The sequence below is a fragment of the Adiantum capillus-veneris genome, chromosome 9 (assembly GCF_014529385.1).
Source record: "Adiantum capillus-veneris isolate H3 chromosome 9, ASM1452938v2, whole genome shotgun sequence".
NCBI classification, from domain to species: Eukaryota; Viridiplantae; Streptophyta; class Polypodiopsida; order Polypodiales; family Pteridaceae; genus Adiantum; species Adiantum capillus-veneris.
Window position 1 is genome coordinate 121,118,244 of NC_140939.1, and position 26,876 is coordinate 121,145,119.

General features: G+C 42.0%; 1 protein-coding gene across 1 annotated transcript in view; it reads left to right on the top strand.

Annotated features, from left to right (window-relative positions):
- The first annotated feature begins 9,301 nt into the window (after window positions 1-9,301).
- CYCH;1 (cyclin H;1) overlaps window positions 9,302-26,876 on the top strand; it is a 54,036-nt gene continuing 36,461 nt past the window's right edge. The window contains exons 1-8 of the mRNA XM_086520055.1: window positions 9,302-9,659; window positions 13,475-13,525; window positions 14,490-14,568; window positions 14,675-14,790; window positions 14,888-14,961; window positions 15,062-15,182; window positions 15,268-15,336; window positions 15,426-15,470. Coding sequence (XP_086376181.1) covers window positions 9,600-9,659; window positions 13,475-13,525; window positions 14,490-14,568; window positions 14,675-14,790; window positions 14,888-14,961; window positions 15,062-15,182; window positions 15,268-15,336; window positions 15,426-15,470 — 615 coding nt within the window. The 5' untranslated portion in view covers window positions 9,302-9,599. The remainder of the gene's footprint in view (window positions 9,660-13,474; window positions 13,526-14,489; window positions 14,569-14,674; window positions 14,791-14,887; window positions 14,962-15,061; window positions 15,183-15,267; window positions 15,337-15,425; window positions 15,471-26,876) is intronic.

Below are 26,876 nucleotides of genomic sequence, written 5' to 3' on the forward strand. Positions count from 1 at the left end.
CAATTTAAAACTTGTTTTAGGTGTATAGAATGTGTTTTAAGTCAAAATTTTCAAGTTTTGCAAGAAAAAGTTAACTGTCGTAAATAATCACGATTATTTACTTTTATAATATTTTGGCTTGAAAATTGTATCATCACCTCACCTATGACTTGTACACACCTACTATATGCCAAATTTCAAGTATGAGTCAAAATTATCAATTTTAACTTGGAAAATTGCCAAAGAAGTCCTTACAAGCCAAATTATGAGTTATGAGCCACATTTTTTGATCCAAATTACCTCATATCACACATACAGGGTCTATACCATGCTTAGAACCAAGTTGCACCAAAAAAAAATTATTTTGATGAAAAAGTTAATAATTACGATTATTTACTTTTTTGCCAAGATGGGAGAAATTTGCAAATTTGCCATCATAGGACCAAAGTACATGATGTCCTAAGCCCACTAGCGAAGTTTGAACAAATTTAGAGCTCAAAATTTCAAAATTCCTTTACATCTACTATTTTAGAGACCTAAAGGTTAAATCTGCCACCATTTTCATCATGTGCAGCCAAATGAGCCCATATTTCACTCAGAGTATCTAATTGATGTATACTTCAAGCGTATAATGCCAAATTTGTAAAAAGTTGAAAAAATTACTCAGCTATAAATAATCGTGATTATTTACTTTTGTTGCAATTTTTTGTTTGGACTTCATAATTTTTATCTTTACATATCTTTATGTATCTATGCATGTTCAAAAATTGATTTGAAGCAAATTGGACTCAATTTGTCAGCAATTCAGATTGAAGGACATTTCAAAGAAGAATCTACCAAATCTGCTTAACTTTGGCACTCTATTTACTTAACATGAGCCATGCAAGCTGCAAAGAAGGCCAAGGAGGCTCTCGCAAAAGGAGAAGCTGCAAGAGCTACCACCATACCAATTGGACCCCAATTCAGTCAAAACAGTCAAAGCGACCAACCTGTCTAAAGAACAGTTGGAGGAGAACAACACCACAGTGTTCACAAGTAGATTCAAAAGCGAAAAAGGACATTAGGTAGAATTGCAACTTCTACCAAAAGAAGTCTATGATGTCGCAGCAAAGCCCGAGATAAAAGAAGTCAACAGAAGGCTTGGCCTCCGAGAGTTTTATGAACAAGAGCCACATGGAGTGGATTTCCAGAAAGCTTATTAGCTCTTCTCCACAATAAAGAAAGATGAAACAACCCAGATCTCTGACTAGTAAGGGAACAAGGTAGAAGTGGCCATTACAAAAAAGATAGTGGCAGAAGCTCTCAAATTGCCAACAGAAGGAATGACCATGAGAGCCAGAGATAGGAAAATAGCAGGCACTTTCACCAAGGAAATCGTTGTTGCCACATTTGCCGATCTTATCCAGAAACAGGTGGAAGAACCTGCAAGATTATAACACCAACACTTCTACTTCCTTGCAAAGAAACTGCCAAGGTACACAACACCCAATCATGCGGTTGCGACCACATTTACACAAGTTCTAAAGTTGACAACCAGGCAACCAATCGACCACGCGCAATACATGTTGTCCATACTGAAAGGGACAAAGAAAGAGGGTAAGATAACATATCTGGGAGCACCATAGGTACTCACAAGAATTGCCTACCATACTATGCGCTTGACAAACAACTTGCCACCTGTCCCAGATCAGAACACATGGATCGTGTCTGCGCAACCATCCCCTCGAGCCAGAAGATCTTCCGAGAGAATGTACAGATCTGATGAAGAAGCTGTCGAGAACTCTCCAGAACGGCATAGCAGTGAAAGCTCCGACAATGAGGAAAGAAGAGCACGAATCAAAGAAATGAAAAGAAAAGAAGCGGCAGCACATCAAGAGGAGCCACAACAGAAGCAGGCAAGGTTTGAGAGAGAAAAGCACTCCTATGAACGCAGCCGCCAAGCTCAAGGCAAGGACCCCGCAAAGTGGGTACCCATTGAAGTGAAAGGACCAAGAACAAATCATTATGCTAGGAAAGAGGCTGAAGACCCCACAAAGTTATTGGAAAGAATGTATCAGGAGGCAGAATCATTGAAGTTGAAAGAAGCCCATGAAGCAGAATGAAAAGCTAACGGCGGAGGAGCAAAAACAAGCCAAAGAAGCAACCGCACAAGGAGAAGCCCAACATGAACAAGGTGACGTGTCTCCACGACCTTCTTCACCTGTTTTTACAGAACAACATGATCACCCCATGCCAAGCCCACCACCATCACCACTAGATAAAACCACAGAAACTGAGCCCACAAAAGAAATAGAGCCTGAACAGAAAGAAGACACTACACATGAGCAAGCCAAAGCACAAGAACTAGAGCCGGAAAGGGCAACAAGTCTTGCACCAGAGGAGACCACAAAGTTTGAGCAAAACAAAAGAACAGGATTCAGAAGAAACCCCTTCTACCTCCACGCAGCACGAAAAGGCCGATCCGCGAAGCCTCGAGATGACAAACAGAAGAAGGCCAGCCACAGCCTCAAGGGCAAGAACAACTAGCCACCACGCCGCCGCCGAGAGAGTCACAAGAGACTACCGAGACATCTAGGCAGCTCACAAGAATGAGGATTGGCAATCCAATGATGAGGTAATCCTGCAAGTCAATAAATATGTAAGGCAAATGTAGGATATGACGGAAAGACTCTGAACAACAGCACTTAGCCGCAACACAAAGGCCAAAGAACTGGAGATGGTGATTGATGCTCTCCAAGGAGAGTTAGAAGACAGATTGAATGTCATCAACGATCTACAAAAACAAGTGCAGGAATTGAAAGCTAAAGCTAAACAACACCAACTAGCACGAGACAAACAACAAAAGGAGATGGAGGAGTTAGGTGAACTTCTTATAAAGTTGAAAAATGCTTGCAAAGCCAAAGATGAACAACTGATAGAGGTTACCAACGAACTTCTAACAACTTTGTCATTTCAAAATATTCAAGTGCAGTTAGATGTAGCGAATGCCTCCTTGCAATATTCAGAACAGAGGATCAATGATTAGGCAACTTTTTTGCGACAAATACGAGAAAATCCCGCAGTTGCCTCGATGAAAGGAACATACGAAGTATAAAAAGCATTAGAGAAAGAACAAAGACCTCAAGCTAGAGCTAAAACTTGAGTAGTCTCAATGTAGAGACCTGACATTAGTGCGGGTGCAACGAGAAGAAGAGCTGCTAAAGGATATAGCCGAGCTAAAAAGAGTCAACCAGCTGCTGAGAGAAGGACGGCAAGAAACGCATGAAGAAGAAGGAACTTCAGAACATCCACATATAGATATCCCCTCAGTTTCTTTCGCTGAGATGGAAACACAGCCATCAGAAAGGCTAGGTGGCGGAGAGGATTTCACAGTACCGTTAACCAAAGCAGATGAAGTACCAATGGTCCAGCTGTCAAAAGCTGAGGAAGATGCACTCAAAGAGAAGATTACCTATGAGGTAGATGAGCAGTGGAAAGCAGCGATGGATTGGGAGTTGAGAGTTCTTCACTCTGTCAATGTTACTCAACTCACTCCCAATCAAACCAATGCACAATGGCATCAACAATCCCTGCCATATCCTTTGATAAAGGTGGAGTTGCTCCAAGTCAAAGAAAGACTTCATAAAGACATGCAAGTAGGAGGCGCAGATGAAGACCACCCAAAGTGGAGGTTGAGCTGGTTGAACAAGAATCCAAGATACCTGATTCTATTTACAAGAGCACTTGCGGCACTTCAGCAGGATTCCACTTTTTGTCCTGTACCAAGAGTAAGGACCTGGCAAGCACATGAGGCAATAAAAAGAAGCGGCCAACCTGGCTGAACTACCCAAGATTGCCACCTCCAGAAAAGGGACCGCCAATAGAAGAATACATGGTGAAAACCCTAATGGACGCCATGTCATTTTTCAAAAGTCTACCTGATCTATCATGTGCGATGCTTTATAAAATTTGTCAAATGTTGCTCACCTGCATCAAAGTTTTTCATGAGCCAGAGCAAGCAGGAGCCCCGTGGATGTCTTTCCTCAAGGGTAATAAAGGTTTATGCTACGATCTCAGTGGTCAACCTTCCGAAGAAGTCCTCTATGGCTTCTACGCCCGATGCATGTTCTTACCTTCTCATAATATGTTGGCGTTTCAGGAAGCGTTCTACACAGAGTTCTTCACTTGGTGAACAAAGATTTTTGGGTCAGTGATCAGCAACCTGACTTCGAGATTTGTAGGCTACTCCGCAGTTGAGCTTAAAAACAGAGTCACTATGCAGTTTTTGCAGGTGCCAGATAAAGAGCAAAGATCAGATATGAAAAGGCTCTACATGCACTTAAAGACCGCCTCGCCAGCCATCAACCCGAAGAGTATTTTAGCCCATAAAACTGTGTCAAGGGACGACACAGGCGAGGAGGGGGTAATGTGAGCAGCAAGCTAACTCGAATACCATTTTTTGGAGCTCTCATTGTAAAAACACTTATTGTTTTGATAAATGGAAAATATTGTAACTCTTATTTTTTGGATAAACTTTGTAATTGATGAGTCGGGGCTACAAGCTTCCAGATTGCATCAACCTGTCATTACACATCTTTAGTTAAATCTCCCTCCGAGATTATTAGTTTTGACCACCAAAAACCTTGGTTAAGGTATAAAAGCCAATTTTTGTAATTTAACTTCAAATTTTTGGATAATGAAATACACAGCGTGAGCTAACAACACTCACTTCTCTCCTTCTCATGCTTCCTACTCTCTCCCCGATTGTCACATTGCAGTCGCGTTTGTTGCATTGCAACTGCATGTAAGAGCTCTACGCATTGACGTAAACACTTCACAGTATTCGTAGCTTTTGGTGACGCCCGATCCGCGACCTAATTTCATCATAAGTAGGAATTTACACTTCAAATAAAAAAATGCGGGATTTTGGGGCATCATTGCTAAGCTTTTATGTGCATTCTGGGTTGAAAACGACTAAGTCAAAAATCCACTGTTGTTAATAGTCATTATTTTTACACTTGACCTAAAGTGAGATTTGATACCATAAGCATGTGTGCTTAGGTCTTATAAACGTGTCCTAGAAGTTTTGTTACGTTTAGATGTCATTTGATGCTGTAACGGATGTGATTTGTTTGCCGATGAGCGGTTGGCTTTTGATGATTTCAGTCACTTGAGTGTAGCTTGAGTTAGATGCGAGTTGTTTGTTGTTTTCCGAGAGATGACAACCTCTTGAAGCTTCTATGCATTAGTCGAGTCAGTTTCGTCCCATGGATTAACAATTTAATCGTGTTCTCGCTAAATTTGCAATAAGATAGGTGTGAGGTTAGACACCTGTCCCACATTAAAGAAGATCAAGGTGGAGGGCCTTCAAATATTTCCCTTGTAACCTATGTTACAAGGTGTGAGGTTAGACACCTGTCCCACATTAAAGAAGATCAAGGTGGAGGGCCTTCAAATATTTCCCTTGTAACCTATGTTAATCTTAAGGCTAGGCGTTTTACATGGTATGTGATTAATTGAATAAAATATACATGTGGCAACATTTTAATTCAAAATTCAAAATCTTGCCCCTGTCACACATGATCGGCGATCATTTGTGACATGGCAAAAGGTGGCTAGTGCCCAATTCAAACAGTCTCGAGTAAGTCAACAAGGCTTGTTAAAACTTTAGGAAAAGGTACAAAGGGGAGTTGTCCTAGTGGTAAAGACGAGGAGCTTTAAGTGCGCCTACTACAATCGAACCCCTTTGACATGAGGGTGTGGGTGTGTGGGTGCGATCCCATAAAACTAGAGTGAGGAAAAACAAGGTGAAAGTTCACTATGGCCTACATAATGCTATTGAGAGGAATTTAATAATAAGAGGATTCTTTGTGAGAGGAAAAATGAGAAAGTGACACTAGCAAATTTTTTTGGGGGTCATAATAGAATTACACTTTTTGGAAACAAGTCAGTTTTTAGATTATACTCTATTTATTTCAAACAATGACTTATTTCAAAAGCATAAAAAATAATGGCTAAACCAACATTCAATGGCTCTCTTTAAAGAGAGAAGTACACAAATGTCAACACCTCTCACAAAGACGTAGAAGAAATACTAAAATAGAAAGTTTTTTTGCGATGTGACACTAATCCGCAAGCTTTATCCAATGGTCCATAATTGCACCAAAAATACAATGCTTTACTAAGGACTCCTTATTTAGTCCAAAAAATAAGATGAGGAGTCATGATGGCCTGCTGAAGGTTTGTGGAAGGGGGGGCAAAGATTTATGGAAAGTAGGTCTTAATTAGTTGTGCAATTGTATTGTTTTAACTTAAAATTGTGTTGTCCATATTACACACATAATTATAAACTAGCGTTTCCAAACCGACCTACCGATCTGTTTGGCCCCCACCACTGCCTTCAATGACGGTTTAAGTTTAGGCATCTCAAGTGAACTGCCCAATGTGATCCCATTATTTAGTTTGGCTTTTAGGTATTTATTTTACTTAATTGTCAAAGTCCTGGGTAGGGCAATTTATTGGGCTTGCTATATAAGCAATCTCTTGCCTCCATTGTATACACATTGAGCTATTCATTGCTGAGGTTGATTGGTTCACGACTCTCTCTCTCTCTCTCTCTCTCTCTCTCTCTCTCTCTCTCTCTCTCGTGCTCACTCCCCTTGGTCTCTACGCATCCGTATCGTCGACTTTGACAAGGTATTAGAGCTTGGTGTAGCTCGTGCATGAAGAACCTTGGTGTGACGGAATTGATGGAAGAGCTCGTGAAGGACGAACCCGCTTGACGTTGCCACCCTCTCTTGTCCCTGCGTTTTCAAACGCTGGCTTAAAGAGCTGTTGTTGTCGTTGACCCCCTTTGCATTGCAGCGTTTCAAAACGCTGCCCTCCCAGCCCGCCTCACTCCCTTGCTGGCAATCCACAAAGCTCCCCCTGGCCGCCTGCGTTTTAGAACGTTGCACCGAGCAGCACCATACCCCCCCTCCTGTGCGTTTTGAAACGCTTATTGTCGAAGAGCCCACCCAATCCCCTCCCCTGCGTTTTGAAACGCACCGCAACAGTGACTCCCTCTCTTAGCAATGAGCCGAGCGTTTTAAAATTTTGTGGGTTGTGGGCATAGAGAAGAGTATGGCGGGTGGAAGCTTTTGAGCAGGTACTTAAGCTAGAAAGAGAGGGTGTTAAAGTTTAGGCAAAACGGCTTGGTGGATTTTTGTACGACCATCTCTTGGAGGGACAGACTTCGGTGTCCTAATATGTTTAGGAGCTGGCTTGGTGCACATTTTGTAGCCACCATTAAATTGCTACGCAATGGCTCGAAAGAGGTGAAGACGGAAGCTAAATTGGAGCGACTTGGTTGCGGGTTTAAAGCTGTTAGGGAGCAGCAAAAGAGGCAAGAAAAAATGACCAAAAGCTATGGATAATGGATCGTCAACCATCCATTTAGCGGCCTATACGACACAGTTCTCAAGGAACCCGACAAATTGTTTGGCTCGAGTTTATGAAGTCAAAAGCAATTGGAGGAGTTCGCTAGAGGACAACGACAAAGGTCAATTGGACACGGATGGGAGTACCAGTACTCAGTTAGCTACCTCGGTACTCAGGAGGTACGACCACAGTCATAATTGTGATTCGACGCTTTTTTGGCTTGAGAGTCTGAAGCCAAAGGCAAAAGCAAGAACTCACAGATAGACAATGACAAAGGCAAACTTGACAAAGATTATGGTAATAAAGATTTGACAGAGGAGATCGGCATGGCACTCGCGGCGGTGGCCACAATGGCTTCGACGTCAGATTTCTAGTCAAATGACAGGTGCCACCACTAGCGTCAGCCAGAGAGAGGCTTGTGAGTGGCAAAGAGGGGTAATGCTTGCTTCCTATGATTAATTTGGACCCTTGTGTTGGAGTTCAAGTTATTGGTGTTTGGACTCGTGGGTCGAAGTTCAATGCATATGCATCTGGGGCAGGGAACCAATTAGATGTCTAAAACACTATGGATGGGCTAGCCAATTCACTGTTGTTGGCCAGATTATGGATAGGATGTGTTCCAACAGTTCATTATCTTGGAGTTTTATATTTTGGACGTGATGTGTTCATAGTTCATGAATGGGGATTATTGGACGTAGTGTGGTCTACAGTTCCAAGTTTCTAGAAAGGCAACCGATGCTCAAGATGGCATTACTTTCAGGTACAAAGTTGAGGAGAGAAACACCGAGGTGTATCCAGTTGGTGGCCACTACTGGGGTGTCCATGGTAGCTTCTTCTTCAACTTGGTCTCACTATTGATGTCCACTATGAGCTGCAAAGAGGGTGTTAAAGTTTAGACATCTCAACTGAACTGCTCAATGTGATCCCATTATTTAGTTTGGCTTTTAGGTATTTATTTTACTTATTTGTCAAAGTCTTGGGTAGGGCAATTTATTGGGCTTGATATATAAGCAACCCCTTGCCTCTATTGTATGCACATCTAATTATTCATTACCAAGGTTGATTGGTTCAGGAGACTCTCTCTCTCTCTCTCTCTCTCTCTCTCTCTCTCTCTCTCTCTCTCGTGCTCACTCCCCTTGGTCTCTACGCTTCCGCATCGTCGACTTTGACAGGATTATGGATATGAGAAATGCACTTTTCCTTCGTTCACAGTCCCCCACACTCAAATGCACACACATCTACATAGAGGTGAAATGGTCAACAAATAGCGAGGTTAAAGTTTGTGTAAATGCAGAAAGAGAAAGGGAGTTTTTTATGACCTTCAAAATGAAAACGTGGAGTCAGCCTTGAGCTAACACTTATTTTTTCAAGCTCTATAGAAAAGTAGTAGAGATACCTTGTCTGTTACAATGGACACACTTAAAACAACAAAGTGAAAAGATCACATTGGCATCGAAGAATAGGAAAAAAAGTAAAATAAAACAAGAAAACAAAAAAACAAAATAAAGAGACTCCATTACAAACTATAAAGTAGATTTAATAAACATACATAAAAATATTTTTTTATAAAAAAAGGTAGGTTTAATAAGAATTAGAAATAAAAAAATATTTTTTATGAAATTTACGAGGTCTTAGATGAACAAATCAAAATGCTGCAATATTTCACATCATGGGATCAAAATTCTATGAATGTACTTCTTATGCTTTGTTCTTCAAGACTTTTTTAAGCAGTCCAAATAAACAAAGACAAAAAAAATAAAGAAGTCACGGGAGCTTTAATTGAAGGTATCAAATTACAATGATGAAAAAACCCATTTACAATTTAAAAGAAAGATATAATGTTTACAATATTTTTATTTTCAAGCCAAAAGAACATGTGTCCACCATTGGCAACCTCTATATCAATGGTTCAAAAATTGCACCATTTCTCTACTGCCCCCAATTGGCCTTCTACATGCCAATAAGCTACATGCACTAATCACCACTGAGAAAGAGTCCTTGGGGGTAGCCCAACTTCTGAGGTAGGCTGGCCATGTTCTGGCATGCTGCAAGAAGAATTTGGGCGGGCGGATGCGTGTGACTGCAACAGGCTATGGCGACAAAAGGTATTGGGCCAGCACAGCGGCAACACTCTCCACCCGGACGCGTCTGACAGTAGCCTGACTAAAAATAGGCTGCTTCTCCTTCAGTGAAAGTCGCCATCGTCTTCATGATCAGCAGACATGGCGGACTTCCAGACGTCATCTCATCATGACCGCTGGATCCTAAATCCTCAAGCCCTTGTAAGCGACGCACTCTGACACACACACACACACACACACACACAGAGAGAGAGAGAGAGAGAGAGAGAGAGAGAGAGAGAGAGAGATGATTTTCTTTTGAGGTCATTTGTGTGGTACATAGTTGGGCCGTGGGAAGCATTTTACATCATAAACAGTGACTCCACATTTTAGTGCTCTTGCTTTGAGAGTATGAACTTTCTTTTGATGATCTTCAAGAGAGGGTTGTGCGTGGAACTAGTCCATAGGCATGTGCCGTTTATAACTCGGCTCCACCATGACTCTTTATGTATGAAGACAATGCATGCACATGACATTATCATGGAGCTTTCATCACAAATATTTTTTTGTTGAACATAAAATAAGCACGAGAAGAGGTGACTTAGCAGCATTGCATACACAAACTTTGGTTATTTCTAGTGCTGTTAGGACATGCTCAATTCCTTTTGTTTTTGTTCGTGAATGCAACGATTGTTTACGAATTCATCATATAGCACATTCGCATACTTTAAGGCTGTTGGGACGAAAGCATACTCTAAGGCGGTTGGGACGAAATTAATGGAGTCTCTAGATTTTGGAAAGTACGATAGTTTTTACCAATAAGAATTTGCGTTAGAAGTCGTAAGTCCTTTTTGATCTAATTCTTGATGGGTATTAGGCTTCATTCAGGACTAAGAGGTCTTGAGCCAGACTCCTTGAAGGACTCCTGTAGTGCGCATTGTATCTTCCGACAACAAGCCAGGCAATTCAGTTTTACCATGGCCCTCCCTTCAACATGTGGCCCTCCTTGATGGAAGAGCCTATTAAGAGCTCATTGTTGGACTTATGCCTTACACTAGTGTGTCTTGAGGAGAATTGTAGACAATGATGCCCTTGGGTATGAATAATTAGTGGGGAGTTACATCACAATTCTTGGGGAAAGGATGTAGATTCAACAAGCTTTGTTCGTTTGTTGCTACTTTGCAGGTACATATTGAGAATTAGAAGATGAGGTGGTTGAGAAGCGAATGAAGGTGACATTAGGGATGGGAGGGATTAGATTTGGCCACATGGGGGACAAACATCTTGAAAATGAAAGTTTTGAGTATGTGGTACCTCTGTTAAGATCATAGTGACGCAAGACCGGTTTGAAACTCTGAAACTTTGCACAACGGTTGAGTTGTTCAGAGGAAACCTCTCGACACAAAAAACTACCAAGTCTTCATGATCCTTTTAATTTTGAGCTTTGTAATGTGCAACGAAAGTGATTGATGGTGAAGTTAAAGATGAGTGCTCAATGTGTACTCCAGGTTCCTTTTACTTCATGAGAGATGTCCAAAGACTAGAGAGAAAAGAGAGAATGATACTGTGAATGAAGGTTGAGAGAGAGAGAGAGAGAGAAAACTAACATCGGATGGGGTCCCAAACCCCCCTCTAAGGGCCCCCCTCTCTAACATAGAGAGGTATTTGCTTTAGATTGCACAAATGCTGATACAATGGTCCTAGATGCTGAGATACGGATGTGATCTTGCTATTGGTGCTTGTATCCGCGAGGCTAAAGGCTGAAAACTGAAAACGTTAGGGATGCTGAACGGGATCTGCGACTGCAACGAGGCTATGGGCTGATCTACTAACGCCGATGTTGGCGATGGGCTGAAAACTGATAAATGCTGGCTGATTTGAGGGCGGAATCTGAAAACACTGGGACTATGGCTGAAATTTGCAATTTTGAAAACGCTAGGTTCCAAAATTGACGGCGATGCAAATCTTCTATCGATGGCTGAAAACGCTAATGGTTTGCTGATCATGGCTGAAAATGCTGATGCAAAATGGATGCTGATGGTATTGTGGGTACTGGGTGCTTGTACTGAGGGTATTGACTTATGCTTGAGAAGTGACCCCAGGGTCACTTATATATGGGATTAAAGCTAGGTCGGGCAATGCCAAATAAAATCCCAAGATTTCTAAAAAGGTCAATTATCAATGAGTTAATAAACTCGCTTATAAGAGGTGCTTCACATGCAGGTAAATACCTAGGATGGGCACTAACGCAACTGTATGGGAACACTTTCTAGTGCCTACACCTAGTAGACACTGGCTGTGCTCATGTGCAATTGTGGTGCGGTCCCGGTGACTGGAGTAACTCCCCTCTTGTGCAGTCCGCACTGCACCAAATTCAACCTGCTAATGCTGATTTATCAGTAACTTGTGGAATAGTTGGTGCTAAACTAGAAGCTTCAAGGTAAAGCTCTAATATCTGAGAAGTATTTGCTAAGTCCTCCTCCTCCATCCACTTCGCATCAAGAGCTGGCTAATTTGTGAACCTCACCAAATACCTTCGTGTCAGCCTACCTTTCACTTTCCTTTCCTTGTGAGCCAGGATCTCCTTTGTCTCTTCCACTCCGGCTTGCTCATCTGGCTCCCAGTCCACTGGCACTTCACCCTTGAAAGGTCTGAATAGACTCATATCAAATGCATTGTGAATCTTCTAAGTATTTGGTAGCTTCAGTATGAAGGATACAACATTTATCTTTTCTTGTATCTGGAAAAGTCCATAGTATGCATACTTAGCTTTGGAAAAAGCCTCTCCTTACCCTTCTGTTTCCGTAAATGTGCCTTCTCAAACCTAAGTAGCTCTCAATCATCTTCCTTTAACTGCAAGTCACGTCGATGCTTGTCTGCTGCCTTCTTATGCCGTTCTTGAGACTTCTAATTTCGGTAGCATAATGGCAGTAGAAACTCCACGGACAAAAACCCAAGTCAACTGTGATTTCCCACGCACTTCAAAGCACTTTCATAAACTTGGCGAGAAATTACAGCACGCTGAATTCTCTGTTTTTGGCTGCTAAAATGCACCAAGACATGTATAACAGTTCCCTACCTTCCCCGAAGCTCCGAGGACATTAAGACATCAAAAGTGACCAAAACCCTAAACCTGTCAAAATAATTACAGCAAGCTGTAATTTTCTGATTTGTGCTCCCAATTCGTGTGCCGGTCGCTCTTGTGGGTAGCCCTCGAGCTCCCGCACCTGTAGGGTTACTTGCCCTTTGATTTAGGTGAAATTTCTCACAAGAAATCTCTCTAAATCGTCCTGTTAGCCCGTGTACCTGCTTTGAATCAATGATTAATTGATTTGGTACCTTTACAAGAGGCTCTTGCCTCCTTAATCAAGCATAAAATCCCCACAATGAATAGCCCTTGAGCTGGGCATCACGAATATGTATTCAAAAGGGGAGAGAGACGCACGAGAGTGGAATCATTGTGATACATAAGACAGAGGAGAAGGCAAGCTTTCCATTAAAATTATGAACCTGCACCCACTACTTACACACACACACACACACACACACAGTGTGTAGTCACTTAATGAGCTCCAAAAACAGCCCCCTCTCCTCTCTACTCAATTTTGGGCGTCCAGCTTGTTGAGGTGTCCTACAGATTGCTCTTAGATTGCCATGTGTCCACTTTTTTAATTTCCTAGCACCCACCAACTTATGAAGTCTCGCCGAGGGGCCTAGATGACTTTAACTGAGCCTAGCCACTTCTCTACTAGTTGGATTTCAGTGCCGATTGGCCCAACCATCTCGTGACTGCCCGGCCTCGGCTCTTGCGGGTGAAACTCTCAGGCAACGGCCGTTTCACACTGGCCTTGTAATATCCGGGCATTTGTAATTTCAAAAAGAGGGTCCCAAAAATTAAATAAAAATCAAGGGAAGGAAACCAACAAATAAGGTTAGTGTTTGTCGTAGTCTTGTGATAGCAGACATATTTCTTTCAGTTTACCCACTTGTATATTTATATTGCTTGTTGTGTAAGAGAGTGTTCTTTATGTTCGCAGGTTGAGAAACGCCGTGGTTCAAACCAACGAGCCATTGCTGCACTAAAGAAGGTGAAATTCAAAGCGCACAATTTCTCTCATGTAAACTTAGAACAATGTGTAGATTTGTAGGAGTACAGTTCTGTGCTGTCAAAGTTTCATGAGTAACCGAACAAGCTGGTGGCTCATAGTTATGTTCTGGCATATTAATAATGTTCACAAAGCTGGTTGAAGAACCCTTTTGTCACTTGGCACTTGAGCTTTGTAGCATTCAGTGGGGCATTTTGTAGCTGGTGACATTGACTTTGATATGTGGAATTTGAAAGGATACTTGAGGAGGAGAAGATGAGAAGCGTGGAAAAGGGCCTGTTGGCGCTATTTTTTTTTTTTGAAAGGTTTCTCCTTTTTTTGTTTGGGGTGGGGGGTGGGGGTTGTTTGAGTTGTATTGAAACTGGTGCTGCCAAGATTAGGTTGAAGGTTGAGGTAGTAGCTCTCAAAAGGATATCGTATGGCTTTGGCAATGGTTTTAGCTTTGCAAGGCTTCAAAGAACTTCTGTTTAGTTTTCATCGATGGTTACAGATTTTAAAGGCTTTAAAGGATATCTGCTAAGCTTTTAGCCTAGGTTAGTCTTAGATCATTACAGCTCAAGGCTTCACAGGCATTGTCATACAGAAAGCCAGTTTCTGCAGGACAACAGGGTGATTGTGTATTCCAGCGATGAAAGAATAGTGTCTTGACTCATTCTCCTTTTTGAGGGTGTGTGTGTGTGTGTGTGTGTGTGTTTTGGCAAGTGGATTTTGTAATGTATGTCAGTCTATTTTTGTGTAGAGTTGGGCAGGCAAAATATGCAGAGTAGCCTGATTCACAGGCCCATCTTCATTGAGTTGTCCTTGTCTAGATAGGAACTTTTGTCTTTGTATCTTGCTGGAAGTATTGACCTATCATTAACATCAAAGCAGCATGCTCATGTAATAACATGCAACGTTTAGTGACGATATGTGACACTGTTTAAAGCTCTTTACTTCAATGGATTAGTATGGTGCGACTCGTGTGGAGGTGCAAGCAGACGGGTCATTGGCATACCCTGGTGCCCCAATCGCAGAGGATGGTCCAGGTGTGAGTCTAATACTGCCTTTTGAGGCCAAACAAATTTGTTTGCTCTTAGTTGCATCTCACTTAAGATTAGTGACTCACCATTTTTAAAATTTAAAATTGTGCAGTTGGTGAAAAGCTTCCAGAACCTCTGGTGGTTGATGAGGAAATTTTGATACAAAGGTTTTATGAACAGAAAATTCAACAAGTTTGTGCTGCCTTCAGCTTTCCACATAAAATCCAGGTCTGCATATTTCAGTTGTATTCTTCTGCATTGGTTCCCTGACAATTGTCAAAGTGGCTCATGTTATTTGTCTTCTATGTTCTGTCATATTGCTCAGGCAACAGCTATTCTGTATTTTAAGAGATTTTTTTTGAATTGGTCTGTCATGGAGCATGACCCCAAGCAGATAATGTAAGTTTCAACTTTTCTGGTAAGGAGAAGTATCTATAGCTTGAGCTTGATGCTTAATTACTTGCATTCCTGTATTTATGTATTTCTTTTGAATTACCAGGTTGACTTGTATATACATATCATGCAAAGTAGAAGAGTTCCATGTGTCTGCCGAGGAATTTGGGAAAGGTATACAACAAGATCCTCAAGCTGTCCTAAAAAATGAGCTCTGTTTACTACAGGTCAGTTAAATCTTGATCTGACCATGCTTTTGAGCTTATCAATTATGCAGAAATTTGTGAATATTTTATTCATGTGTATCTGCAGGGTTTAAATTTTGATTTGATCGTATATGGTCCGTACCGTTCATTAGAAGGGTTCATCTTTGACATGGAGGTATGCCATCATTACCTTGTTGAAGTTTTACAAAATTGTTTCATTTGTCCTTCTTGGCAGTTGAATTCACTGATTTTGCTTTTTTATAGAACTTCTTTCATGCAAAGGATGAGGCCTTTCTGGAGAAGTTGAAGGTTGGCATTTTAAATTAATGTTATAACTCATTATTTTTGTTTAGGCAAGTTTGGACCTTCTTAGCTCTACTGAGTGTTTGGCATGATGTATCGCATAGTAAGAAAGTTATTGCATCAGAGTGAACTGTGGCATTCCTTGTAGCTGGATGCTCTAGATTCTGCTATGAATGTGGCCAAGTTTCAAAATACACGTAAAAAAGTGTGATTTACCACCATAAAATGAAGATGCTGAAGACCTGCTAATCTTCAAAGCTGATCAAATGCATGTACTTGTAGGTGATAGGCTCCGTTCTAGATTTATTTTTCTTTTTGGCTGTGTTCTTTGAGGTTCTGTTCTGTTGAGGGTCTGATTCCTGAGGGACAGAATCAATGTCCCTTACAGCCAAGTGCAACTCTTTGTGGGGCTGTATGTGTCTAAAGATATCAGCTGTTTGGTTAATCTGATTGCCTTTCTTCAGGGTGATTTGTGGGGCTACATTCAATGCTATGTGTAGTTTATCCTGCATTTTGATTGCCTAAAAGAAAAGTAGGGAATATGATACATGGAGAAAGATGGGATGGTCTATCATGGCATTTAATGAGGTTGTTACCAAAATGACCCGTAACAATTTGCATGGTTCAAGGTGAAGGAGTTGATGTGGCTTAAGGCATGTGGCCTAATTTCATAGGTGGTTACAACTTTGTCCAAGCCATGGTTCAAATGCCATGACATTTGAAAGATCTTTCTTGTATAGGGCTTGAATGTTTATACAATGAGTAGATGAGCAAGAAGACCAAGGAGTTCAAGGAAGAGGGTCAAGCTGTCAGGTTTGAGACGTTTTCAGGCTACAGGACACCCATCGAGCCCTTGAGTTTATACAACAGTTTGACGTCGTCTTCTAGGGAGGTCGGTTCACAGAACACGTCAAGGTGGGAAGGCCAACATCCTAATCTAAAGGAAGTGCACAGACATGGTGGTCTATTGTGTTACTAGCTCACTACGTGAGAAAGTAATGTATGAATCCCATGCTCCTCCTTATGAGGGGCATAGAGAGATTCAGTCTACCCTAAAAGGGATAGAAGCATATTTCTATTGGCCTGTCATGAAATTAAACATACAAGAGTATGTTTCTAAATGTGTGGTATGCCAAAAGACTAAGTTTGATAGAGGGAAGCAACCTAGATTGCTTCAACCTTTGCCAATCCCTACTTCACCATGGGAGAGCATATCCAGAATCTTCTAGTGAAGAGAATGAATCAGGTAACCGGATCACAACTCATCACAAGATCCGGAGCAGTAAGAGAATCTGATGGTAGCACATCCGAGGGTTCCGACGAACTAAGGGAACCAGACGTAAGTTGTTCATGAGAGGATTCCGGAGAAGAACGTGGATCAGACGATAGAGCATCTCAAGGTTCTGACGATTGAGTCTGACGCGCAAGAGGTCATGGGAGGCTAGTGAGGCTACCCATAGGTCTCAGGGCACACAAGAAGAAAGGAATGGGAATCAACTGGTAAATGGGAATCAGTTGGTAGATTATATAATTCTAGAGATCCAGATTGATATGCCAAGGATAGGAAGGTCATCAGGGCTACCAATATCAGGGCTACCAACAGGTCACAGGACACGAGAAAAGAACAGAAAGGTAAGCTAGGTCCATCGGATAATTTGGTCAAGGGTACTTTTTGGTCCTCGATGCAAGTGGATGGAGGAGGAGAACCTCACAAATTCTCTTCAAAGAGAGCTGTATCTGGAAGCTTTTGGGCACAAGAAGGGAGCCACTCCACTCCTTCATCACAGATTGTTTAGATTGAATAAAGTCACTAATTTCTGTTTGAGATTTTAGGATATTGACGGGCTAACAGTATTTTACGGAATGACTTTATGAACTATGTGCATTGAATTGGAAATTTTCTTAATTGAATTGAAAACATGTGCTCTTTCATGTGTGGATCGTTAGAGACATGTAGAGAAAGATGAAATGTGTGCAACATTTTGTTTGATGAATGATTTGAACTTAGTGCATCTAGACATCTGCTAGAGATCAACGAGATTTGGATGTGATGGCTAAGTGGACTGAATGTGAATTGAATGTGATTCTAGTGCATCAAGATGCCTATTTGTCACAAAGTGATGATGTGGCATGACCTAAAGGACAGACTCCGGACAGAAAGAGGTCAGAGCCCCGTTGAAAGATACAGAAGAAGTGGGTACAAACTTGCAGAACCAAGCCGAAAAGCCAAAAATGGAAGGACTTTCAATTTTATAAGTTGTACCAACTTAGGGGCTCTCGTCCGACAGGGCCTAAAGAAACACTAGAGATTAAATTAAAGCCAAGAACCCCCAAATCGCGTGGAGATGTTGACGTGGCAGAGCTGTATGGATGTTCCATGATTTGCACCGGCTACTGCCGCGGCACCTGTATGGATTTCCGCGATTTGTGCTGATAGCATTAGCGCTAGCTTTTGGAACCCCAAATGCTTTTAGACTTGAAGCTTGTCATGTACACTGCTTTTGGAAGGCCCAAGGCACTATAAATAAAGTGCCAGGGTCTCAATCTCAGGCAGACACGCTTGGGAGCATTGTTGAGACGATGACCCTCGGACATTGTACTTTGTGAAGCATCAATAATAAAGAAATACTGTCACAAAAATACGAAGCGTAAACTGACGTTTAATTGCACTTCAAATACTCAAGAGAATTAGAGAGAGAGAGAAAGCTTGACACTTCATTGGGGACCAGAAGATGGGCTTGTTCCCCCCCATAAAGAGAATATCTTTATCACTAAGGGAGAATCTTTACAAGCACAGGAACGGGGTCTCCCTGAGGTGCACTGGCCCAAACTTGGGTGCACCTAAGGCCCCAGAACTGCTAAATCTATTTTGATGTGCACACAACTAATTAGATAATTCTTTTCTCGTAAATAAATTAACTATTTACAAAGTCTGACTTAGTTACATCCCTCTTGGTTCTAAACAGTTGACCTCAACTGTAGAGCGTCAACATAACTGTGCAAGATGTCTGGGTAGTCCTTAAGATCGGACTCAGTCATCCACTTTGCATCTAAAGGAGTTCTTGAACTTGACTAAATACTTTCGATATAGACTCCCCGACTTGAGTTGTCTCTCCGAGTGGTGTATTATCTGTTCAGGTTGAAGGATTTCCTAGTCTCTTCGACTTCTGGAGGATCTTCTTGTACTGGCGCCACTGGAGGAGGTCCAACATATGGTCGGAGGAGACTGACATGAAAAGCATTATGGATGCGCCAGTTAGAAGGCAAATCCAATCTGAAAGTCACGTCATTGACTTTATCTGTAATTTTGAAAGGGCCGTAAAATCTATGGGAAAGTTTGACAACCTTCCCTTTTCCGACCCGCTTTTTCAATCTAGCTTTCTCAAACCGAAGCAGGACATATTGTCCTTTTTCAAGTTTGAGATTCCTTCTGTGCTTGTCTGCTTTTCTCTTGTGTTGCTCTTGAGTACGAAGAATCGCTTGCTTTACTTGTTGATGGGCAATATCAATATTGCGTACAAATTCATCTGCGGCGAAGATGTTTTCTTTGGTCACCATAATAGGAAGTAAGAGTGGCTTCCCATAAATAATTTCGAAGGGAGCTTTACCAGTTGAGGAATGTATGGTATTATTATACGCAAACTCAACTATTGGTAAGTACTGTTCCCATTCGGATTGTCGTTCCGAAACATAGCACTTGAGGAGATCTAAAACAGTGGCATTAGCGATTTCGCTTTGACCATCTGTTTGAGGATGATAAGCTGATGAAAAATCAAGCTTAGTTCCCAAGTTTTCGAACAATGCCTGCCAAAATAGACTAGTCATGCGGGGATCTCTATCGCTGACAATAGTCTTTGGCAATCCATGGTGTTTAAAAATCTGAGCTAGAAATATTCTAGCCATGTGATCAGCTTTGATCGTCTTCTTTACGGGAAGAAAATGTGCTTACTTACCGAATCTGTCTACTATAGTCCAGATTGCATCATTTCCATTCTTGGATCTAGGAAGATCCGTAATAAAATCCATGGCAATACTTTCCCATGGCGTGTTAGGCACAGGGAGCGGCTGAAGCTTTCCATAAACTTTATGTCTGGCATATTTTACTTTTTGGTAGACTAAACACTCACGTATATGTTTTTCAATGTCCGCACGGAGTGTTGGCCAAAAGAAATACCTTTCGAGGGCACTAGTGGTGGAAGCAATTCCCCGATGCCCGGCATAAGGAGAATTATGTGCTTCATCCATCACCTTCTGTCGTAAGGGGTGAGCTATGCATATTGCTTGTTGACGATAGAGTGTATTATCCCTAATGGAATAAGGTGGCCTTGAGTGACCAGCTTGAAGATCTGCCCAAATTGTGGCGAAGTCTGGATCTTAAGGATACATATCGCTAAGAGATTCTAGTTCCTCATGATAAATTGTTGTTAGTGCATTGATCTTTGGACGCCTAGAGAGAGCATCTGCAACTGCATTCTTCGTTCCAGAAGTATGTAAAATCTGAAAATGGAACATTGAAAGAAAGTTGGCCCATCTTATCTGCTTTTCTGATAACTTTCTCTGTGTGAGAAAGTAGCGAAGACTTTGATGATCTGTCTTGATAATAAAATCAACTCCTAACAGATAGTGTTTCCAAATGGAAAGAGCATGAATTACTGCCATTAACTCTTTCTCGTATATGGAAACATGCAACTCTGCATCTTTAAGGCGCCGACTTTCATAGGCTATCGCGTGACCCTCTTGGTTCAAAACTGCTCCTACACAATCTCCAGATGCATCGCAGTATACCTTGAAAGGTTTGCGAAGATCAGGGATGGTGAGAACAGGTCCGTGACTGAGTAGATACTTAAGCTTTTCGAAAGCTTGTTTTTGTCCAGACCCCCAATGGAATGGAATCCGCTTCTTTGTTAGCTCATGGAGGGAACCTGCTATCGCGGCAAAAGCTCGAATGAAACGCCGATAATAAGAACAGAGGCCAAGGAAACTTCGTACATCATGTACTGTAGTTGGGGTAGGCCATTCTACAACTGCTTGAATCTTATCAGGGTCCATTCTCACCTGATTGTGAGATACTATATGGCCCAAATAGTGGATTTCTTTTAGAAAGAACTCACTCTTCTTAGCATTCACAAATAATTTGTGTTTGCGTAATTCTTCAAACACTAAGGCGAGATGCTTATAGTGTTCGTCTTCCGTCTCTGAGAAGATTAAGACGTCATCAAAGAAAACGCTTGTGAAGCTTCTATATGAGTGGAAGATTCTATCCATCATTCTGTTGAATGTGGCTGGTGCATTAGTGAGTCCAAAAGGCATCACTAAGAATTCATACAACCCGAAGGTTGTTCTAAATGAAGTCTTATGCACATCCTAAGGAGCTATGCGGATTTGATGATAACCGCTCTTCAAGTCTATACGACTAAAAACACTTGCTCCTTGTAACTTGTCAAGAATGTCGTCAATCCGAGGGATTGGAAATCGATTCTTGATTGTGATCTTGTTTAGAGATCTATAATCTATGCACATGCGGAATGTGCCATCCTTTTCTGTACTAGCAAGACAGGTGAACAATATGGAGAAGTACTAGGCCTTATTAAGCCCTTCTCCAAAAGTTCGTTAACCTGCTTGAAAATTTCCTCTTGCTACATTAGACTAACTCGATAAGGGGGCTGATTTGGAGGAGAACTTCCTGGGATCAAATCAATTGTATGATCCTCATGTCGCGAAGGTGGGAGTTCATTTGGAAGTTCATCTGCAAAACAATCTTTATAACTTTCTAATATCTTAAGTCTTTTTTGCTCTAAAGAGGAAGAAAGTTGTGAAACAAACACATCTCTCTCTCTCTTGCAAAAATCAAGTACGCTGAAACACACTTTTTCATTTCTTTCTTGATGACAATGTGATTGGCGATAGGAATACGCCAATCACCTGCATCTGCAAGTATAAGATACTCCTTTCCTTTATGAGCAAAGGATAAGGTTTTCTGAACATAGTTCGGAATGGGATGCATCTTGTAGTGCCAAGGCATTCCCAAGATAACATCACATCCTTCAAGTGAAGCTAGTAAGAAAGACTCTTGACCTTTGTAGTCGTTGACCTTTAGATTCAACTTCCCTATGATTGGAGTAGAGTTTGAGTTCTGCCCTTTGAAAGCAGATTGTGCTTGAATAGAGACTCCAAAACGATTGGGCTGCAAGTTCAGGTCATCAGCTAGCTTGGTAGAGATGAAGTTGTCTGTACTGCCAGGTTCAAACAAAATGAGAGCCCGTTGGTTGTTGATGCTACCCCATGCTTTAAGAAGAGCTCTTTCTTTTCCATCCTTGGTTGTATTTCCCTGTACATCTGGGACTGCATTGGAAGAGGGTGGTTGTGGAGGTTTGGTAGGACAGTCACCCTTCATATGACCAACTTGTCCACACTTGAAGCATCTTCCTTCACTAATGTAAGTTCGCAACTCAGCAGGAGAGAGATATCTCCCTTTCTTGGGCTGATTTGGCTTTGCTTCTGCTTCGGAGGCGGTTCTTTTCTTCTTTTGAGAAGAAGAAGTAGAGGTAGGCTGCTCATGGAGAGCCTTCTGCTTGGCATGGTAAGTGCTTTGCTCCATCTTCCTGGGAGTACCCTTGTCATGTATTCCATCAGCTATGCGGGCTGATTCCATAAGTATCTGCAAGTTACCTCGAGGGTAAAGCTTCATAGCCTTTTGCAAGGATTCATGCAAACCTGCTTCAAACTTGCGCATCTTCTCCGAATCGTCAATCTTCTTGAATGGAGTGACTTTCAAGAGAACGTCCCAAAACCAATCCACATAGCGTGGAACAGTTTCATTCTCTGACTGTGAAAGTCGATCCCATTCTTTCTTTACCTCTTCCTCATAGTCTGGAGGAAGGAACTGTGCGTAGAACTCCTTCTTGAAAGCAGTCCAATCTTGGGGTTTGCGATCTTCCAGGATAAGGGTTAACCACCAACTGCTGGTGGTGCCTTTCAGGTACATACTAACATGGCGAAGCTTGGATCTTTCTTTAAAATTCCCTTCAGCAAATGCAACTTCGAATTGGCGGATGAAAGCCAACGCTTTGTCATTATCACGCCGCCCATTGTAGGTGTCGAATTTCACATCTTTGTCTCCTGACTTGAATGTTTTCTGCCTGTGGTGCTTCTTCTTTCTATGCTTAGACTCCTTATGGACATGAGTCTTTTCCCTTGAATGCACTTCTTGCTGCGACGGATCGTCAAGAAACATGTCTTCCGGAGCAATGATGTCATCCAGATCCTTCATGAAAGAGAACTGAGGGGAATCAGGGGGATCCTGCTCGTGAACCTTTGGGTTAAACCGCACATGACGTTCTGGAGGTTTCCTCTGCCTCTCGTGCATGCGAGAGGTTCCAATCAAAGGATCTTTCCTTGGTTCTGGCGCCTTTGGGTTCTGCGGGATTTCTCTCGACCCCATCGGCATTTTCTCCTTCCCTTTCTCAAGAGTATGGAGAATCGTTTGGACTTTTGGATGGGAGAGAGCTTTTTGCAACTCTTCCACCTGTTGTTGAAGGAGAGAGAACTCTATCTCGCGTCCTCCCATTTCTGCAGTCTGCCAAGAGTCGTCAATCCCTTAAGGAAGAGAGATGACCTTTCTCTGATACCACTGTCACAAAAATATGGAAGCGTAAACTGACGTTTAATTGCACTTCAAATACTCAAGAGAATTAGAGAGAGAGAGAAAGCTTGACACTTCATTGGGGACTTGAAGATGGGCTGGTTCCCCCCCATAAAGAGAATATCTTTATCACTAAGGGAGAATCTTTACAAGCACAGGAACGGGGCGAAAGTCCGTCCTCTATTCTTTCTTGTCCTTTTTCTGCTTCTGATTGAGAGAGTAGAAGAACCGCTCTCTGACTACTGGGAGGATCTATCCTCTTCTGCGAGATTTTGGGGAGCTCTCGTAGGGGAGAGTCTACCTTCCACAAAACTCATCGGAAGCTCTCACGAATGAGGGTCTATCTTCCGCTAACTGTGCCACTTTGGACGTAATCATTCCTGCAATTAACCAACCACAGAAACATGCAAAACACACAACACACACGCTTGCTGTAATTTTCTGCACATAACCAGAAATTGTTACCTGAGCGTGTTCCAATGCCAAATTGGAGGTCCTTTTCACGATGGAAATGCTCCAAACTTGGTGTATGTGTAGAGTAGGTAGTGGAGAATGAGATTCTATTAAGACTTTGCTGAAATTCACCCTAATACAAGTGATTAGGGGCTGAAAACAGGGAATTTGCAGCAGCTAGACAAGGGAGAAAGAGAGTTTTCTACTACTTTACGCGATGAAACTTCTCCCAAAGCTGCAAGCAACCATGAGAGGCCTTGTTCTAGGTGATGGGTGCTCAGAGGCTCCACATACACCACAAGGTGCTGCTCTCAAGCTTCAATGGAGAGCTTCACTGCGTAGAGGATGGTCAACTTGGGGGGGGGGGGGTAGTGCACTGCCAACCTGGCAAGAGGGGGAGGGGCTGCTCTCTTATAGCCTCCCAGAAGAGGGGGCGCTAGCATGAAGAGAGGGAGAGAGAGAGAGAGAGAGAGAGATTGCATGGGAAAGTGTGCCAAGTGGCACACTTACTTTAAAATTTAAAAACCATTCAACTTTTGACTTTAAAAATCCTATGCTAGTTAATGAAATGTGCAATTAAGTGCACAACTGCACACATAGATGCAACAAATGAAAACTTTATCTGCTCCCTAGCGCATTGCCGTACCAGCAATGCTCTGGCATTACCTGTTCGCACTTGTCTGGCCATTTGGTCCAGTGCAAAATCATTTAAGAATACTTTTAACTAACTTATCCTAAGGCTGTAAAATAATCAAGCCTTAGGGTTATTATTCTAAGGATCCCATCTCATTCCTGTGCTTGCACTAGCGCGCGTAATTTTCTGAGCCTGAAATCTGAAGCTACTATCTATCCCTTCAGTGAAGACCCGATTTCCCAATCGCTAGGGCTTCATGGTATTTTCTGCTAGGATCTCCCTGAGGTGCACTGGCCCAAACTTGGGCGCACTTGAGGCCCTAGAACTGCTAAATCTATTTTGATGTGCACACAACTAATTAGATAATTCTTTTCTCGTAAATAAATTAATTATTTACAAAGTCTAACTTAGTTACAAATACCGAAAGGGGCGCCAGTCTTGGGGGCCAATCTCTCTGGGCGTGGAACTATGCCATGCCATGTCGTCTCTCTCTCAATGTTGTTGAGTTCTTTTAGTTTGATCTCGTGTGTTGTGATAGATTCTTGACTTGGAGTATTCAAGTCTGTTACACTATTTGGATGAGATGACTGGATACTGTTATGAGTACATCAAGAGTTCCGGAAGGATGAGACGACAACACATCGATCTAGGTGCATCAAGAGTTCTAGACGGTATGGGATGGCCAGATTGAATTATTGAAACACTATGTTCGTGTGAACTATGTGTGTGATTTTGTGAATTGCGCGCTATGTGGATGTAATGTCTTGTGAAAAAAGTCGTGGCCATGGTTTGCTTGATTGACATGTGAAATGAAAGGATATGAATGTGATAATGACAAGGTTTTGTAGATCAAGACATCCGTGAAAAGATTAGCACGGTCTGGATGTGATTGCTAAATAATTACAATGATCAAGATTTGAATCTGAGACCCTCGACAGAAATGGGATTGATCAGTGACTGGTGTCTTTGTCAAAGTGTTGGATTGGTGGAATATGGTACATGAGTACATAGAGTCAGTGTCTACTGAAGAAATGGGATTGATCAGTGACTAGTGTCTTTGTCAAAGTGCTGGAGTGCTGAAATGAAAGTCTGATAATAACAAGGTTTAGTAGATCAAGACATCCGTGAAAAGATTAGCACGGTTTGGATGTGATTGCTAAATGATTACAATGATCAAGATTTGTATCTAAGACCTTGGACAGAAATGGGATTGATCAATGACTTGTGTCTTTGTCAAAGTACCAGATTGGTGGAATCTGGTACATGAATACATAGAGTCAGTGCCTACTGAAATTTGACTGTTTTTGCAGGTGTAATCGAGGGCGATGACGTGGCATGCCCAACGGGAAGAGAAATGGCCGCGTGGACAAGAGAGAATGCAAAACTGAACCTTAAGGCCGGGCACGGGGCCTAAAACCCTAAAAACCCAAAGCTTGAACTCTGAGGTTGTTTTCGAAAAAGGCGCTGCATACTGACGCGGCAGTTGTTGTACGAATTTTCCGCGTTTTGCGCTGTTGATGCTGCGTGGCAGGTTGTACGGATTTCCACAAATTACGCTGGTAGCTTTTGGCAGTTTCCAGCGTTAGCTTTTGGGAAGAGATGCTTTTGGGGTTTAGTGTTTTTGAGAGAATTGCTGTTGGGGCTCTGCTTTTAGGCAACCCTTGTACTGTTTTTAAAGAACCCAAGGGCCTCACTCTATTGAGCATCTAGATGTAGAGTCTGAGAGCAGAGAATCCTCAGGAGTTGTATTGTTCCAACTCGTAATAATAAAGAAATACCGAAAGGGGCGCTAGTCTTGGGGGCCAGTGCATTTGGGTGTGAATCTCCACCGTGCCGTGTCGACTCTCTCTCTCTCTCTCTCTCTCTGTCTCTCTCTCTCTCTCTCTCTCTCTCTCTCTCTCTCTCTCTCTCGTAAAGTTCAACGATTTTGCAGTTTCCGTTCGTGTGTTGCTATTGATTTCTCGCTTAGAGTGTCCAAGCCTATAGCACATGCCGACTCATTGACCTATCCGATGAACAAGCTAGTGTCGACCTCAATGGGGCAAGACTCTTCCAAGGAAAAGAAAGAACCAAGGGAACCGAATGATAGTTGATCAGAGAATTTTGAAGAAGTAAGGGAATCAGTTGATAGGTTTCGGAAGAAGCTAGGGAATCAGCTGCCTGTGGATAGGGGAGGCCAACAAAGAGGCTACGGGCCACAACAGAAAGGTAAGCTAGGTCCACCGGATAATTTGGTAAAGGGAACTTTTTTGCTCTCGATGCAAAGTGGATATGAGAGGGAGAACATCACAAATTCTCTTCAGTTTTGAGCTATACCTTGAAGGTTTTGGATTATTAGCAGTGTCACCAATAAATCAGGAGGTTGAATCTGGTGCGGTGCGAACTGCAAAAGAGGGCGACCACTCCACTCATTTGTCACAGATTGCCTAGATTGACTAAAGTTCTCCTTTAGATCTTAGGGATACTGACAATATTTTGCGAAATGACTTTATGAAAGATGTACATTGAATGGAAATTTTGTAGAGTTGAACATGCTCTTTCATGTGTATATTGTTAGAGTATGTATTGGAAATATGAAATGTCTGCAATATTTTATCTGATGAATAGTTTGAACTTAGTGTATTTATACATCTGTCAAAGATCAACACATTCTGGATGTGAAGGCTTAGTGAATGTGAAATGA